Source organism: Condylura cristata, unplaced genomic scaffold (genome assembly GCF_000260355.1).
Source record: "Condylura cristata isolate star-nosed mole 26May11 unplaced genomic scaffold, ConCri1.0 scaffold00002, whole genome shotgun sequence".
Lineage (NCBI taxonomy): Eukaryota > Metazoa > Chordata > Mammalia > Eulipotyphla > Talpidae > Condylura > Condylura cristata.
The window spans coordinates 16993201-17012495 of NW_004567103.1; the positions used below are offsets into that span (position 1 = coordinate 16993201).

General features: G+C 38.9%; 1 protein-coding gene across 1 annotated transcript; it reads right to left on the reverse strand.

Annotated features, from left to right (window-relative positions):
* Positions 1 to 7875: 7875 nt before the first annotated feature.
* On the reverse strand, positions 7876 to 9120 carry LOC101620830 (PC-esterase domain-containing protein 1B-like). The gene has a single exon (XM_004674808.1). The coding sequence runs from the start codon at positions 9118 to 9120 to the stop codon at positions 7876 to 7878; it is 1245 nt and encodes a 414-aa protein (XP_004674865.1).
* Positions 9121 to 19295: the final 10175 nt, after the last annotated feature.

Here is a 19295-nt window from a genome sequence, read left to right on the forward strand (position 1 = left end):
GTCTAAATAGGAGCCCATTCAGACTGGCCAGCAGCCAGATTCTAGGATCTAGGTCAAACCATGAATTTTACAAATGAGGGTAGTTTGACAAAGTTTGATAGAATTCTCAAGGAAGCTAGGTGACAGCCCATGGGTCTCCCAATTGGTTGTGATTTAGGCATAAAGAGTTGAGTCTTCTTTGAATGCTGGTTCCCATAATTGTAGCGCATCTAATTATTTCAGTTCCAAACTTTTGTGATGCTCTGAGTCATCTACAAGATCTCACCATTGGCAATTTGATTTTTTTTAAAGATGAGACAACTTACAAATAATTGAGAAAATGATTTAATTTGCCAGGAAGCTGTGTGACTGCTACCATGTCTAAAGGAATTCATTTCCCTTATTAGGATTTCAAAAATTCAAAATGCATCCATGTTCAGACGGACTGTGAGAAGGGTCTTGGAAGTAAGTACTCTTAAGTCCTATATCATTGCCCTAGACTTCCATAAAAGCGCTGCTCTTAGAGGGTGAAGGAGGTGGTGGATGTTACGCAACAGTCAATGGTAAAAAATTACTTCTTTTGAAATCAACATTCAAAAATGTAAGACAGAATTTTTGTGGTTTGATATTTTGTCCAATTACATAGATGCCCAAGTACATAGATGCCCAATTACATAGATGCCCAAAGGACCTACAGAATTTTTTAGCAAGAATGGAAACTTAGAGATCACTAAGTCAAAAGCTGGAAGATAGGAGGCTAACTAAAAAGCATCCCCTGTAGGAAGATAAGATGCTAATTTTTAGAGGCACTCAGCAGTTAGAAAATCAATTTTTCTTAACATTGAGAATTATTGAGTGGCTGGAAAAGCATCTTACTCTATGAAATATAGTCACTGTTTAGTGCCTTTCCATTTTATTTACTATTTAAAGCATACAACAGCTAGTTAACCAACTACTTATAAAATATATTTAATGTTTAGAGGCACTCAGTGTGGTTATAAAATGATTCTAAGGGTATACAAATATGGTCTGTTAACCACATTTCATGAACTATGGTTCCCTCTGGAAAAACAAAAATGTTTTCCCTGGCATCCTGCGGCATCTCATCCTGAAGTTTGTAAATGACCCATGCCGCTCCAGCCGGCTGCCTCACTGGTTTTTGATGCCAGCCACTTTAGAGCACATACCAGAAAGATCAATATAACCCCTACATAAGTGATAGAGCACCATGCACTCAAAGGCTGTTAGACTCTCCGATAAAGAATGACTTGACAGACGCAGTGAAATTAAGCAGCATCACAAAACCCCAATAAAGAGGTGGGAGAGATGCAGTCTTTTCTTCATGCATGGCAAATGGATGGCTACACCGTGACGCAAGATGCACTGAGATGAAACTTGGTCCCTGCCATGTATGTGCATTAGCAAGTTTATGGTCTATGAAAATGTGGGGAGAAACTAACAAAGAATGGGGAGAGAAAGGAACACTTTCCAAAGGAAACTGCTACAGAGAATGATGACAAGGGAGACATAAGGAGGGCCCAGTATCACCTTAACAGTGAGGGAATGTTCAACCATATTTATTTTCAGCAATATCCGAACTCTGAAAACATTCTACATCACTATGTACTAATTTTCTTCATTATTGAAACCCCACAGCATTGATTACTGAGATGTGATGCAAATGCTGCTTTTAATTTTCCCTCATGTGAAGTAGCCAAAGATATGCTAACACTCACTGCACCATATTTATTTTGCTGTCCTGAAACCTGGCAGAAGAGCTTCTAACCCCAGGTGATGACCATATTTAAATATGGCAAAGATGCAAAGAGAAAGCCTGAGAACAGCCAGGTATAAACCCATCCTTTATTTTGTCATATGGGGATGGTATTTCTAGCAAGAGTAATCAGTAGTAAAACCCTGACCAATGATAGCTGATATGCATTTCAAAAATGCATAAACCCTGAAAGTAACAGTGTTAAAGAATATATAGACACACACACACACACACACACACACACACACACAAATCATGAGAGATTTTGTAGTGAGGACTCTAATTTGTACTGAAACATGCTTCATTTCTCTGATTCATTTTGAAATGTGTTAGACCTGACTTCTGATTTCTGGGTCAACATGTAAAGAGTTTGTAAGTCATCACACTGTTCTAATGAACAAAAAAGCTGAACAAACTGAAACTCAGTAAGTCATTTTAGATAAGTAGAAAACTGGGTCATAGGGCAAACCCCTGTGCTCCAAATTGAAGAGACAATAGACATCACAAAGAATCACAACTTACTGGAGTAGAAATAACTTTGGTAACCATCACCAGGGTAGGAAAACCTAAATTGTAATTAAGGAACTGAGGGAAGCTCAATGTGGACAAATCTACAAGCCCAGTCTTAGAAGAACCCTATTTTTTTGTTTTACCACCAGAAGCCCTACTAGGGTCTTCCAGCATAGATGAGAGAAAAATTATCTCATGGTTTCTGGCATGAGGAAAGTAACCATAAGAAATGCACTCAGAGACCTCTATCTTAGGAAGGCCTATTCTCAAGAGAAACTACTGCACTATAGTCTAATCTGCTAGAATTTTATCAGAGCCTCACCTACCTGTCAGATGGGAAATATCCAACTACCATACCTTCAAGACATCCTGTCCCAGAAAGGGGGTGGGAACTGCAAAGCCATGGTGTGGGTACAGCCCAGTGTCCCAGATTCTCCAGAGATTGAGCCTTAGTCATAGGACTGCAGAAGACTTCGTTACCACTTCCAACTTGCCTCCGTATCACTAAAGACTTATTTACCATGGTTCCTTTACCTACTATGTCTGGCATTCAACAAAAAATTCCAAGGCATGTTAAAAGACAAAAACATATTTTAAAGAGATAGAGGAGGCACCAGAACCAGGCTCAGATATGGCAGGGATATCAGAATTAACTGACTGGAAATTTAAAACAACTATGATCACTAAGTTAATTTCTATGGAAGAAATTATGTAGCATGCAAGGGCAAATGGGGAATATAAGCAGTGAACTGAAAATCCCAAGAAAAATTAGAAAAGAACTGTTAAAGAAAATGCTGTAACACAAATGAAGAATGCCTTGAAAGAGCTCACTAGTAGACTGAGATGGCTGAGGTAAGAACCAGCAAGCCTGAGGATAGAACAGAAATGCCATGACTAAAAAGCAGAGAGGAAGGTTCAAAGAATGGAACATAATTTGCAAGAAATCTGGGACGACTACAAAGTTTTAACAGAGGAGCAATGGAATGCCAGAAGTGAAAAGGGAGAAAGTAATAAAAGAAATACTTGAAGCAATAAAGATTGATAATGTCCTTAAATTAATGTCAGATATCAAATGACAGAAGCAGGAAGTTCAGAAAATATCAAGTGTATGTAAAAGAGAAAGATCAATATTGAAGCATAGCATATTTAACTTTAAGAAATCAAAGAAAAAAGTCATAGTGTATGTAAAAATGAAAATCAATATTGAAGCATAGCATATTTAAACTTTAAGAAATCAAAGTAAAAAGAGTCATAGAAACATTTTACCTATGGAGGAGCTAAGAATAACAAACTGATCCTCAGAAATTGTGAAAAGCAAAGAGAATAAAGTAAAAGATAAGAATTTGAGTGGAAGACAGAATCAAGCTAATACCATTGTAGGATTCTATAACCTTTGAAATTCTCCTTAAGAGGAGACATAAAGATTGCTCAGATGGACAGAAGTTAAGAGACTTTGTTTTTAGTGATCTACTTTGCAAGAATATTAAAAGAAATTCTCCAGAGACAAGGAAAATATATCAAAAACTCATTTCTGTAAAGGAAAGGATAGCATTAGAGAAGGAGTAAGTTAAAAGAAAATAGAAACCTTTTTTTCGATTCAGTATTGATTGGATAGTAATTGCTCAAAAAACTGATTGCAACAATATATTTGATGATTACAGCTTGTGGGAAAACTTGTATAACCCATGACCTACTATCCTGGAATCTGAAAGTAGACTCATAACTTGGAATGCATATTGAAAATTTTGCAGTAATTACTTAGAAAATGTAATAAACAAAACCCAAAAAAAATGCAGCAAGATGACTGATATGCTAAGAAAGGAGAAAAAAACAGAATCACACAAAAAACTCAATTGGAAAATAACACGAAAAGAGTGGAAGACAAAAACAGGAGCAAAGAACAACAGAAACTAGTACATTGTAGGTAATGATCTGCTTATCTGCACAATCATGCTAAATGTCATAGTCTAAATAAAACAATTAACTGTCAGATTTTCACAGTGACTTAAAAATCCCAAATATATTGTATATAAGATACCTACTTGAAATATAAAGATGTATCAATAAATATAAAAAGATGGAGAAAGATAAATCATGCTAACAACAATCAAAAAAGCTGAGATCAAAACAAGAAAATTATTAGGAATAAAGAATGATATCACATAATAATAAAGGATTCAATTCTAAATCCAAGAAGCTATAATAATACTTACTATACACATCTAACAAGAGATCATCAAAATACATAAATACATAAGGCAAAAACTGATGAAGCTTCAAGGTGAAACAGATGAAATCTACTATTATAGTTGGAGATCTCAGTACCTTTTATCAGTAATGGACAGCTGATAGAAAGTCAGAAAATCTGGGAGGGCATAAAGTTCATGTCACTGTGAAACAACTGAATATAATGATATCTAGAGATTAGTTCATCCAACAAGAACAGAATATAACATTCTTCTCAATCTTATAGGAAACAATCACCAAGATTTACTAAGGTTTATTATGAACCTCAACAAAATTATAAAAAATAAAATCACAGTCTGTTCTCAGTCAACAATGAAAATAAACTAGAAGTCAGTCACTGATACATAGATGGAAATTCCCCAAATACTTAAAAGATAAAACACATATCTAATATCTACATAACACGTGAATCAAAGAAGAAATCTTAAGAGAAATTCAATATTTTAACTAAACAAAAATTTAACAGCAAAATTTGTAGAATACGGTGAAAGTGGTGGTTATAGGAAAACTTAGAGCATTTATTTTAGAAGCAAGTGATAAAATCAATAATCTGTTTCGCCTCAAAGAAAAGCAAAAGGAATTTCAATGTAAGTAAAAGAACAGAAATTAAAGAAACTGAAAACAGGAAATCCACAGAACATGATCACTGAAATCAAAAGCTGGTTCTTTGAAAATATCCATAATATCCAGGATAACTAAAAAAGAAAAAAAGTCATGAACTACTGATATTAAAATGAAGCAGAGACATCATTGAAGATTTCATGGAGATTAATAGAGTAAGTAAATGGACACTACTACAAATTTGATAATCTAGATGAAATGGACCAATTCTTTGAGGACACACCAAAACCCACACAAAAAATACATGGACAATCTGAATTGAACTATGCTTCTTAAATAAATGATTGTTCAATAAGTAGTAACCTCCCAAAAAGAAAGCAGAAGGTCCAGATGGATTCACTGGAAAATCTACTGAATATTTAAGTAGGAATTAGACAAGTTCTTAGTTATTTCCCCCAAAATACTATAGAAGAGAGAATACTCCTAACTCATTCTGTGAGGTCAGTATTGCTCTATTACCAAGACCAGAAAAGAAAATTTTATAGACCAATATCTCTCCTAAATATAGATACAATAATCTTCACCATTATATAAATAAATCAAATCCAACAATGCACAAAAGAATTGTATATCATGACCAAGTGGGATTTATTCCAGATATGTAAAGCTGATTCAACACCCAAAAATCAATTACTATTTTCCATTACATCTGCATAATACAGAAAAATCATATCTCCTTGCAAATTGATGCAGAAAAACACATTTGACAAAATACAATAGCCACTCATAATTAACTCTCTCAGTAAACCAGAAATCTAGTGGAAGTTCCTCAACTTCATTAAGGTATTTTACAGACACGCGCACACACACACACTAGAATACTACAAAGCTATTAAAAAGATGAATCTAAATAAAGTGTTTTACACTTCACAAAAATTAACTAAAAATGGGCTAGACTTAAACATTCCAAGATGATAGCATAGAAGAAAATCTAGTTGATATTGATTTTAATGAATTTTTGAAGCTTCACCACCAAAGGCAAAAATCAATAGAATTAAAAACTTGTTCTGCAAAATACTGTTTAGAAAAGGCAAAGGTAAAACCACAAATTGAGAAATGTATCTAAAAGAGATAGCTAACAAAATACTTAACATAAAGTACAAAAAGAAGCTTTTAAGACTCAGCAATAAGACAATGAACTGATTAAAAATGGGCAAAAAATATGAACAGACTCTGCACCAGAAAAGATAAAAACAGATTACAAGCATATGAAAAGATGCCCAATAGCACTGGTAATTAGGGAATTTCACAATGAAACAATAACAGTGTGTCACTACATACCTATTAGAATGGTGAAAATCCAGTAAACTGACACCACCAAATGCTGGTGAGGATGTGGAGTGGCAGGAACTCTCAAATACTGCTGATGGAAATGTAAAATGGTAAGTGACTTTGGAAGACAATTTGGCAGTTTCTTATAAACCCAAACATACTTTACATACCATCCAGCAATTATGTTCCTTGGTATTTAAGTAAAGGCGTTGAAAACATATTTATAGACACAAAAACCTTCACATGAATGTTTAAAGTAGCTTTATTCATAATTGCCAAAACTTGGAAAGTGAAGCGATCCTTCAGTAGGGGAATAAACAAAGGTACATCCAGACAATGGAATATTATTCAGCCATAAAAAATAAATGAGCTATCACATCATTAAAAAAAAGACACTGAAAAACCTTACATAGGTATTACTAAGTGAAAGAAGGCATTTTGAAAAGTCTATTAATGATATTTCCAGTTATAAACATTCCAGAAAAGATGAAACTATTGAGGTACTTATGGATGGGTGGTAGTGGGATGAAGGGGTGATGAAGAGAAGCAAAGAGCAATTTTAGATAAACTATTCATTATGAAACCATAATAGTGAATACATATCATTACACATTGTCAAAATCCATAGCTGTAGAACACCATAAATAAATCCCAATGAAAAAGCTTTGAGTGATAATGATGCGCAAAGGTAGTTTCACAGAAGGTACCAATTGTGCTATTATGGTGTGGGATGTTGAAAGCCGGGAAGACTGCGGGAAGACTGCGGGAAGACTGCGGGAAGACTGCGGGAAGACTGCGGGAAGACTGCGGGAAGACTGCGGGAAGACTGTGTACGGTATGGAGCCAGGGAAGATATGGGAAAGTTCTACCTATCAATTTTGCTGCAAACTTGATGTCGCTGGAAAACAAACAAACAACAACAAAAATAACCTGGTCTATTAAAAAAAAAGTGCTCGTCTCATATTTGATGAGTTTAAAAGCAGAAATTATATTTCTAGTAGAAAAATAAATACCTGTGTCCGTGAACTTTTGTTAAGGATAAATGTCATACTGAATTACAGATAAATTTAGTCAAAGAACATTCGAATCAACTTACAGTGAACACTTTGGGGGTTAAGTTCCAGTCATGGTGACACTTAAGTTCTAATAAAAATGTTTTGGTAACTTTTAAGCATTTTTTTTCTTTCTTTTTTTTTTTTTTTAAAGGAAGAACATCTATGAACACTAAACAATATTCAGGTGAGCTTAAGTGCGAGCGTGTGGACTTTGTTTAGAGTTCCTTGCTCTACAAAGGCTAAGAGGAGAATGGTGCGGTGTCTGGGTTCTTGCCCCTCACCAGGAAGTCAGGTGGAGAACTGCAAAGTGGCTGTGAGGTCGTTCACTCCTGCAAGTGAGGACCCCGGAGGCCTCGCCATGGCAGGGCTGCTGAGGGTCAGACCTCCATGCAAGCATGTGGACAGAGGAGCCTAAGTCTAGAGACGGTTACTGGATCCTCGCCGCTGGGGATGCTCGGATCCTCTGCTGCTGCGCCTCCTCCGGCGTCTTTGGGACCCACTGGGACACCAGCCTGGGGAAGGGGACCTTCTACCGTGGTGCTGGAAAGAGGATGTGCGAGTAGGGCTCTGACGAGGCTCAGGCCCCATAATGTCGTAACCTGGGCCAGAATTCCTACCCCGGTGCGGCGCAGGGTCGTAGGAGACCCGGCTGTGCCGTTCAGGTGGGCCGTAGGGCACAGAGGCTCGTTGATGGTAGGTTGGGAACAGAGGTCGCGCCTGAGGAAAGGCCACAGAGGGTCCCAGCAGGGGAGAGAGGTATGAGGAAGCGGGTGGGAGCCGCGGAAAAATACGTTCTGCCGGGTCACCTCTGCTGTCCCGGGGCTGCCTCCTTTGCCGGCTTGGCCGTCCGCCGGGCGGCCCTTCCCTGATCCACCTGCCCACGCGGTCGCGCCGCGGGAGCTCCACACCCCACGCGTCCGCCAGGTGGGCCAGCAGCAGCTGCGAGAGGTGGCGGTGCGCGCGCTCGTCCCAGTGCACGCCGTCCCGCTGCCGGTGGTGCCCTGCGTGCCGGAAGTGGAAATGCAGATCCAGAACATCGAAGCCGTACCTGCTGGCCTCCGCCGAGCTGTAGAAGTTGGCCTCCATCACGTCTTCCCGCAGGCGGGCCGTCTGGGGCCGGAGCTCGGCCGGGAGGAAGCCGCCCGAGACCACCTCGGCCACCGGCATGGCGGTGTTCCACACCAGCAGGCAGGACTCGGGCAGCACCTGGTACAGGCGGCTGAACAGCTGCTCCAGGTCCTCCCGGTAGCGCCTCTGGAAGTCCTGGCCGTACCTGGAGAGGTCCCAGAGGCAGGAATTCATGATGACCACATCCGGGAGGTGCTCGCCCCAGTAAAGCTCCGCCAGGACGTCCTCCACGTAGGGCGAGTAGGCGCGCGTGAGGAAGTAGAAGCGCACCTGGTGGTGGCCGGAGCGGAACTGGCGGACCTCGCGGTAATGGGTGCCGTTGTGCATGCGGCCCCACCTGCCGCCCTCCAGCAGCACATCTCTCTCGAAGCTCAGCTCGCCCTTGGCCTTCAGCTGACTGGAAGAGAGCAGGCAGTCTTTCTGCAGCAGGAGCACCAGGTCTTTGTACACCGCCCTCTGGATCGAGTCCCCCATGATGACCACGAACTTGTTGTGGAGCAGCTGTTGGACTTCACAGGCCCGCAGGTAGGCCATGGTGACTGTGGACTGGGCTGTGGTCTAGCACCCACCTCTGCTCCCAGCCGTGGGAGGAGAGTTTTGAAGGAGGTAGAGAGGGCGGGAAGGAGGGAGGTGGGATGTGCGGGCTTTTCTGCCTGGCTGTGTGCCTGGGCAGCAAGAAGTGAGGTTGCGCAAGGCCCCCGAATCACCCCTCACCCCAGGCAGATTTTGGCCCGGGATGTGACCTCTGAACTGCTGAGGTGCCTGTGTGAGCCCGGGCTCCTCCTGGCGGAGAGGAGGTGCAGAACCCCAGTGCAGTGAGTAGTGGCATCCAGCTCTGCACTAGCGCTCGCAAACAATTTAGGCTTGTTCTGCTATTGCTGTGCATTTCGGGGTGCATCCAGTTTGCTGCCTGCATTTTATTTTCTATAGATAGGTCTCACAGACACCCCACAATTTGCCCATTGTAGCATCTGGGATGCCTCCCGTTGTTACTGGCTCTTAGTTGTTCCCGCCTCTACATCATTGCTTTCCTAGCTTGGGTCTCCTTCCATATTGCTGCCTCCTAAACTCAGGCGTTTGGGGGATGTCTCCATCACAAGGAGAAATGCCATTCTTATCAGATGAGCTCCAAAACACAGGAAATTGAGCTACTGCTAGATTTCCACGCAGTGAAAACTCTGGTCCTATGTAAATACTAGCACGTTCAATGCTATTTTCTTTCTTCATTGTACTTCTCATGCACTTGTAAGAAATAGCACAGAGAGATTTCTGTCAAACTTTAATGCAGTGTCACAACAAGAGGTGAACCTGATATACTCAATATTCAGGAATATCATTGTATGGGTCTCTCCCATTGCCTTTTTTATCAGTATATCACCACCTTCCTGCCCCTTTCCCAGCTAGTTTCTGACAACTGCTAAACTACACCCCATTTCCAGAATTCTGCCATTTCCAGAATTCTGCCATTTCCAGAATTCTGTATGCATACCATTTACGGAATTATATATAAATACACAATTTATAATACCCCTTCAATATCATTTTCTGGAGCTTTATTCATTGTGTCCGTTTTAAAAACACTAGTCACCTGTTTTCTATGTTAGGAAGTGACTTTCCCAGTGGTACAAAATGTGTGAGAGCTATATTCTCTTTTTAATTGCCCAAGTAATTTTCTCTGAGATGGATGTGCCATAGCCAGCTTAGCTATTTCCCTTTGTAAGGGTCTTGGGTTTGTTTCCAGGATGGAGCTATTATAAATCATACTACTTTGAATTTCCTTGCAGAGGTTTTGTGATAACCTATATTTTTATTTCTCTGGAATAAGTTAGGAACTGTGATTTCAGGGATGTGTAAGTGTTGCAAATTCAGTGTTTCAAGGAATGCCTGGACATTTCCAAAGTGACAATACAATTTTACATTCCCACCACCATAGAAGATACCTATATCTTCTCAAGGATATAGATATGGTTTCTTCTGTAGGATATCAATATGAATATTCTGGTTACAGCCTTTCTGCTATTATGAACCTTGCACTCATTTCTTGCATGAATATATGTTTCTTGTGTTTCTTGAGTGATATAATAGAAGCCTCCATCATCTTTGTACATGGATGTGAGTTTTAAGTCTCTTTAATCCTAGCCTTTTAATTTTTGACTAGGTATGTGAGCTGCCTAATGAATGAATCCTTGACCCTGAATGCAAACTTTTAAACCTATTTTTAAATAGATTAATAAGTGATCTCCTTCTTAAATATCCCTGTGATAATTTTATTAATCATCAGGATCTTTGTGTCAAATAGCTTATTTTGCAAGCATTAGAATTATTTGATTTATGACACATAAATAAAATTCCTAAAAATTGTATACTATGAAATGACAAGTATCAAGAATTTATATTTGTCTCTATATTAAAGGGAAATTCATGGTCTTTACATACTTTCTGTATACTTCTTGTTTTATGCATATTATTAAAATAAGATAGAATCTACCAGTTGGGTCATTTTGTTTCATATTTCACAATTGCTTCAGTGAAACCTTTGAAGTCTTTTACTTACATTTACTAAAAACAAAAGTATTTATGTTACTTCAGCAATTTACTTTTGGACCCTTAAAATCAATTGTTCTTATGCCTGGAAAGCAAATAGAGTTACTTCAGTAGTGCATATAAGAATTACCTGACTTTTTTTTAATAAAAAAGTGACTTATTTGTACATTAAATTTTAAGTAATGGAACTACAGTCGATTTAGGGTAACTTACATAATCACCATTTTTCATACTGTTATTACTTCATGACATGCTACCCTTTCTCTAGAGATTTTCCCACTTCCAGCACAATATGAATAAAAATCATTGTCAATCAAGTTGTGTTGATATGGCTCAGTAGCCCCTACACTGTATCTTAAAGAAACATAGATAAATTGTACTGATTATATCACTGTAGTGTTCATATGCCTACATATTCATTTTAGGAAGTTAAAATTTTGATCTAGTATAATTAAAGAAAAAGCTAAATTTTAATTTTTTCTTTGAGGTGCTAAATTTTTGCTGAAGATAAAAAGTGTGGCTGTTCTCAGAACACTGGTTAATAAAGGCTGTCATTTTGACAGCTGACTTATTTTTAAAGATTTATTTATTTATTTGCACACAGAACTGGGGTACAGGCCAAAGGTACAGGGGCGGTGAAAGGATTCACCAGAGACAGAGTGGGGAGCAGAACAGGCAGACTGACAAAGTCCACTGCTAAGAGGAGCAGCGGACTGGTTGGGAGAGGTCTGCAGAGCCATGTGGATCGCCTCTGGGGTTGGGGATCGAATTCATGCTGAAGTGGCTTTAGCTTCTTAGTGCTGTGCATTAACCTGCTGCACCACGAGGGAGGGCCCTAGACAGTTGATTTTTAAGGAAGGTTTATCATCTTTTTACTCACTCTGAATTTTTTTTAAAAAATTCAGTATCTGACAGATTTGCATTTTCTTACTACAAGCACAGAAACATATCCATTTAGGACCAGTGAATGTTAAAGTAGGTAGAAAGAGACACGGACATTTATTTTTGACTTATTTCCCCAAAATTTCACTTATTTTGCTTTCAATGTCTAAAATTCTTTATTAATTATATAAAAGTAATCACTTGTTCAACTTAAAGTACTATGCCATTATACACATTTATTTTAAAATACTTGGTTTTTTAGTGTTCTAAAGTTACAGCTGTAAAATAATTAGACATTATTATATTAAGAAGTGTAAGTAAATACTCAAAGTATTTTCTTTACTTTACATATTCTCAAAGTTGGGTGTGTATCAATTTGGACCTCTATGCCTTTGTAAGCAATATCTTTTAAACATGTATAGACTTACATATGTGATTACATAAAATTTTTCTTCATATTATATTGTAACTTAATTTTTTGTGTAATGTTATTTTTTAAAGGAGTTAATTTTCATTTAGAAGATTGGGTATAGGCCAGAGGTACATGTGGTGGTGAGAGGATTTAGTAAAAGCAGAGCTAAGAGCAGAATAGGCAGATCTACTGAAATACACTGCTGCGGGGAGCAGCTGGTGGGACAGGAGGGGTCTGTGCACCATGTGGGTTAGTTTGCGAGGCTGATGTATTTACTTGCCCACATGAGACGTTTTCAGTCAGAGACAGAAAAGAAATTTCAAATTCAATCACATCCATCCCAAAGTTTCAGGAAAAGTCGATTCTTTCCCCTTCCCTGGCACCCCTCTGTGTCTGGTCTCCCATTGCTTAGCACTTGTTGGTCTCCTTAGTGCTGGTCTCCATAGCACTTCAGTTCCTCTGTAAAGGGGTTGTTAGCAGCTTCTGTTGTTTCATCCATTTGTGAGGAAAGGAATGAGGAGCCAGAGACTTAAGGCAGGTGAGTGAGGTTGTGGAGAGATTTTTAGATGGTATCTCGAGGTGTCATCAACATCTGTTTGATATTCATGAGGGAGAAGCGAAAGAGCAACTTGTCCTCCATTGTCCAGTGTGATCCTGTAATCAGTTCCACCTGTTTCTGCAGTCTCAACTTGCTCTTTGTAATAGTTAGTTCTGACCATGGAAACCCTTTCAGGATTCCTTGGTATACATGACTGTAGTTCCCTGTATGGCCCTATCCTGCATAACTTCTGCAGTGATCATGTCCTGTCTGCTTTTTATTCTTCTAGTATTTTCTCAAACTACCATCAAAAAATCTTTTTTTTTTTTTTTTACTTTTCCAGTACTATTAATTTTTATGAACTTTTCCCTGTAGTTTTAGTGTGGTCAGGAAACAGAAAATAGAAAATTAGGGTTGCTCTGCCTTCTTGAACTAAACAACATCCATTTAATTATTTGATGTAGAAATAAGTGTATGACCTTATAAATTAATACTAAGACCGTTTCTGTAGGATGATGGTAGTGGAGTGGGTGGCAGGAAAAGTAAATGATTATTAAAGTGATTTTCAACCTATTACAATGTATGACTGTGTGACTCTGTGCGTAAAATGTCAAAACAACTTGTTAGCATATGATAGTATTAGAAAGTTATTTCTTATTCTTCTCATCTTTTCGATCCTTGATCCTCCAAATGCTTCCATGAACTTCAACTGTGTAAAAATGGTAGTAAATAAAAGAGGAAGGAATGAAGGAGAGAGGACAGGAGACAGAGGAAGGAAAGACCTTAAAGGCTACAGTTCCAGTGTGTGTCTGTCTAGTTTGGGTCTATGCAGATGTTTTGTCTCCTGTTAGCTTTGAAACTTGGGGTACTACAATGCTTTATTATTTTTTCTTTTTTTGGCTAAAGATTTTAATAACTCCCCCCCCCACACACACACACAACAACAACCCACAATGTCACTTTTCTCAGCAGTTCTCTTATTTTGGTTCTTCCCTAAATCATAGTTGATAAAGAACAGTGTTACTTTGCTTTTTAGAAATTTAACTATTAAGCACAATGTTTTCTGTTTTTACAACCTCTACCAAACCACCTATGTCCATTCCTACCTGCCTGCCCCCCTCACCCCTTCTTTTCTCTGTTCTTCCCTCCTTTAACCATTTGCTGAGTTCAAATTTATTCCAACTATATTATGCATATTATCTTTTAATTTCTTTTGTTCAATAGTAGATTTGATTAGCTGTTGGCATCAAAATATCTTGATTCCTCCTCTGTCATGAAATAAAAATAAATTTCATTATATATCAAGAATTTTCACTTATTCACTAAATAAAGAGAATGACATAGATAAGGAGATAGACAAGAGGCACACAATAAATATTTGTGCCTGCCTCCTTCTAAAAGCAGATATCAATCTGAGATTAGAAAGATAGATCCAGACTCAAATATGATAAAGCAAAAGTTGGAGGGGAAAGAGATAACCTTGCTAGGATATATAAAGACACCCACAACAACATGGTTTCAAATATTTAGGCCTATATCCTGCTTTTAAATTTCTTTGATAGATGTACTACTAAGTTTTTATGGGTTAGACGTAAAATTATTCTGAATTTAGAAAGTAAAGTGTAAATCAGGTAAAGAATAATTAGTATAAAGAAGGAAATTGATGTTGTAAGAAGAGAACAGAACAGAAGATTGGGGAAGTTGAATATATTTTTTTAAAGATTTATTTATTTATGCATACAGAACTGGGCTAGAGGTGCAGGGACGGTGATAGGACTCACCAGAAACAGACTGGGGAGCAGAATAGGCATATCGACAAGTACACTGCTAAGGGGAGCAGTAGATGGGTCAGGAGAGGTCTGCTGCGCCATGTGGGTCACCTTCCTGGCCAGGGATCGAACTCACACTGAAGTAGCTGCAGCTAGCTTGTAATGCTGCACTCTAACCCATTGTGCCACCACGGAGGGCCAGGGGAAGTTTAATATGTTAAAAAAAGATGAGTTCATCGACCAGAGAGACCTGTCCTGACCATCCTATCTATTTCCCTTTCCTTCCACCATTGCCTGATTGCTTTAACTGGGTTATTTTTTCCTTCACACTTTCTTCTACTCACTGACATTTATTATCTATCTCATCAGAATCTGAGCTCCATGAAGGAGTGACTTGTCTGTTTATAGTTGTATCCTCATTTCTTAGGGCCTATTTGGGTATGTGACTGTTTCACAATAAATACTTATTGAATGACAGAAATAATGAACTATAAAAGCTCAGTATTGGAAGTAACCTTCAAAACTCATTTTAAACATCCATCTGATACTAAATCACCCAAGAAGCACTTCTGCTAAAAAGCTATCTGGGGTGGTGTAACGGGCACTATGGTGGCAGTGGTGGCAGCACTATGAAGCTGGCTGCAGCTGATTCAGCAGGAGTTCATAAATTTGATCCCCAGTCAGGGAGGTGATCCACATGGTGCAGCAGACCTCTCCAATCTCACCCTCTGCTCCCCTTATCAGTGTACTTTGTCATTCTACTTGTTCACCCCACTCTGTCTCTGGTGAATCCTCTCACTGCCCCTACACCTCTGGTCTGTACATCAGTTCTGTATGCATAAATAAATAATTTTTTTTAAAGCCATCCATAGCCCTCCCTTGTGGCAGCATTATAAAGCTATCTTCAGCCACTGCAGCAAGAGTTTGATTTCTGGCCAGGGAGGTGACCCACATGGCATGGCAGATTTCTCCTGACCTGGCTGCTGCTCCCCTCAGAAGTGTATCTCAGTCAATCTGCCACTTCTGCTCCCCACTCTGTCTCTGGTGAATCCTCTCACCCGCTGCACCTCTGGCCTATTCCTCAGTATTTGTATGTGTACATAAATAAATCTTTAAAAATAGCCATCTAGACTGTGCTAGATGACATTCATGTCTAATTGTGGAGGATCCTCTTCCTTCTGGGCAGTTCATTTTGTGCTCAAAAGTAGGGCCATTAAAAATCTCTCTTGCTAAAATAGTTTAATTTCCCTATGTTATTCCTTGAGCTAGTAAAGGAAAATTACACTTATTCACCCATATGGCAATCTGATATGTTTGGGCACCATCACTCTCCCAAGTGGTCTCTTCTTATAGGCCGCAAGTGGCTTCAGTTATTACCACTCAGGCATAGTTTCTTTTCTGTGTTTTAAACATGGTTCTATCTTCAATTGGCATTACGAAACAACAAGAAGAAATGATGTAACTATGGCCTACCAAGACTATCTTCCTGTGGTAGTAAAATAGATCTTGTAGGAAAATAGCCCTTGTGTTTAAAAAGTCAGTGAACTTTGGACTCTAGTGTCCTCTGTCTTAACCCTGCAGATTCAAGGGGAGGAATTAAAGAGGAAATAGCTGCCTCATTCACACTCATGTATATTTGATATATTTTCTTTGTTCTTTCTCTGTTTGCGGTAACCTCAACACTGTCACATTCAAGTTGTCATTTCTTATTAAAGCCAGACCAACTTTTATGGTTGGTCCTAGTTCATAAGTCTCTTCTATCCTAGGTATTTTTCTCAAGATTATATCAGGAATCATAGATGACATTCAAAAGTCAACTCAGTTTTTCAAGTGTGGCTTTATCAACACAATCCCAAATTTGGATTATCACCCTCTTTGTTCAATTAATGCACCTAAAACATCGTCAGCTTTTCTGGAGGATCCATCACACTGATGACTCACATTGACTTTATCTTCCACTGAACTGAGTCATTTTCAAACTAGAAAAGTATTGTTTCCCTTGTCCCAAATGCTGTGCCCCTGACTTTTTGAACTTGAGAGCAAATCCCAAGATTTATTGCAGTTAGGTTTAGTCCATTGCTCCAGCTGGCCAAGATCTTTTTATCCCATTGCTAAATCAATCATATTCTTCTTGGAGTCTAATGCTTTTATCCCAGTTAGTCAGTGCCCCACTCATCAATTGATAATCCAGGCTTTCATAAGCATCCCTTCTATGTCTGTAAGTCACTGGTACAAATGTTGACCTGGACTATATGATGTAAAGGCACCGTGGTGCACACGCAATCCCCTATTGGTGTATTTTTGTCTGGTTTTCAGTAGACATTTAGTATAGATATTAAGACTATTATTAATCCACATAATTACCTTTGCTCCTAAGTCATATACCTCATGTTGTCCAAAAGGAGTTCCTGAGAAATTGTGTCAAATACCTTCCTGACTAGGCTTACCAGTTTTCACAAATTGAACAGCATAGTTTCTCCACAAAGGTATGTAGGGAAAGTCTTTATTCTCTCCCAGTCAATCCTTCACCCTGCTTTATGCCCTTGGAAGCTGTCATTCATGCATGTTTAACTGGATTTTACTGTTCTGGCCTAGCAGGAACATGTAGAAGAACATGTGCAGAATGAGGTTCAAGTTTGTATTTCCCAAGGCCCCTTCCCACAGGTAATCAGTGGCTTTTTAAGTGGTTTAGTTCTACGAAAGGCCATAATGTTTCTCCTTCAGTTAAAGATACAGCTACAATGTGTTTCACATTCTCTTACTTCCCTTTTCTTAAAAAGATTTTGTTTATTTTTGTGTAGAAGACTGGGGTGTAGGCCAGAGGTGTAGGGGTAAAAGATTCACCAGAGACAGAGTGGGGAGTACAACAGGCAGATTTATTGAAATATATTATTAAGGATAACAACAGGTGGGACAGGAGAGGTCTGCTGTTCCATAAGTGGATTAGCTTTCTGGCGGGGATAGAACTCAAGCCAAAGAGGTGATATGCTGAGACTTAACCCCTGGCTCCCTGGGGAAATCCTTTACTTCCCTTCTTACCCCTGGAAAACTAAGGATCAGGGATGGCTGCAATGAACTCTAAGCCTGTGTAGTTCCACAGGACCACATGCTTTTTTCACTACTCTGCTCATCTGTCTTGGAATTAATTATCTTTAATGAAGTGCCCTAAATTTTTATTTTTCCCTTGAAACTGAAAATTAGACACTCCCTGGTGGTGTAAGGGGTTAAAGTATAGTGCTATGAAGCTATCCAGAGCCACTGCAGCATGAGTTTGATCCCAACCAAGGAGCTGATCCACATGGAACAGCAGACCTCACCTATCTCACCCGCTGCTTCCCTCAACAGTGTATTTCAGTGGATCTGCCTGTTCTGCATCCCACTCTCTCAGGTGAATCCTCTCATGTCTCACACCTCTGGCCCATAGCCCAGTTCTTGTATGCATAAATACATAAATCTTAAAAAAAAAAAAAAAAGGAAACTGCAAATTATATAGCCCATCAGTGTTGGGTGTTATTGTTCTTCACAGTTTCACTTCACTAGCTTTTTAAGTTCCCTTTACCTCGCCCTGTGTTCTTAGGAAGAGTCCTTTCCATTAATGCTTCTAGGTTGCCTTCTGCTTGTGTACTCTTCTTTTCTCTGCTAGGCCCATGACTAATACAGAGTGAAATAAGAGGGATTGGATTTGTTTTGTGGGCCTTTACTGGCTCCTAGTGATCATTGCCTCTCTAGATTCTCCAAGACTCTTCCTTTATGTGAAAGCTTCTAAAATCTTACTGAAATCAATGTAACTCTTTAATTTGTCATATCTTCCTTCATCCCCCTTTTCAGGATTGGTTGGTATTTGCCCATCTCCACTTCTATTCCCATTCATTGTACTTGACAGCACCTCAAAGGTCACTGGCAATGTTTGCTTTAATGATCTAATTTGCAAGTTCCTTAGAGACCTTTAGAGATAATTCATGACTGAAGCTTACCTACCCTTCCTAAACTACAGCTCCAATTAATTCTCTCTAACCATTATGTTTTGTCTTTTTCCAGCCTCAAAAAAAAAGTTTGTGTTCTCACTGTCATCAATGTAGTAATGGGCTTAAGCAGATACCATTCCCTCTAATGCCTTCTACTTGCTTTTACCAAAGTTTAAAAGATTTTAAAGTAACTTGTTAATTAATTTAGTGTACCACAGTTTATTTGATATCCTAATTAAACCATCTAGCTATTCTCTAACCTGAATTCTTGGGTGCGCTTTTTGTATCTCACCTTTTAAAGACATGGAAATGACAACGATATTAAGACAAAAATTCAGTTTTGGTCAACCCCCAAACTGCCTCTATTTGTAAGAGGGCTTTTATATTTGATTTCATTTCAGAGAAGGCTAGATTGACTTTCAACAGAAAACAGCCTGTGAAAAAGAAGTGATAATAGGCATTTGAATAAGTGACTACAGTTGGAATAAAAAAGTAGAAAGAGTCTAGAGAAGTGTTGTGAAGAAGCATCCAGAAAGATTAGGGAGTTATTAGGGGAAAACCTGCTATTAAGATGAATGAGAATAAAGAGAAGGTATGCA

Excerpts from the sequence above, each read along its gene's own strand:
- LOC101620830 (XM_004674808.1), bottom strand. The coding sequence starts at position 9,120 with ATGGCCTACCTGCGGGCCTGTGAAGTCCAACAGCTGCTCCACAACAAG.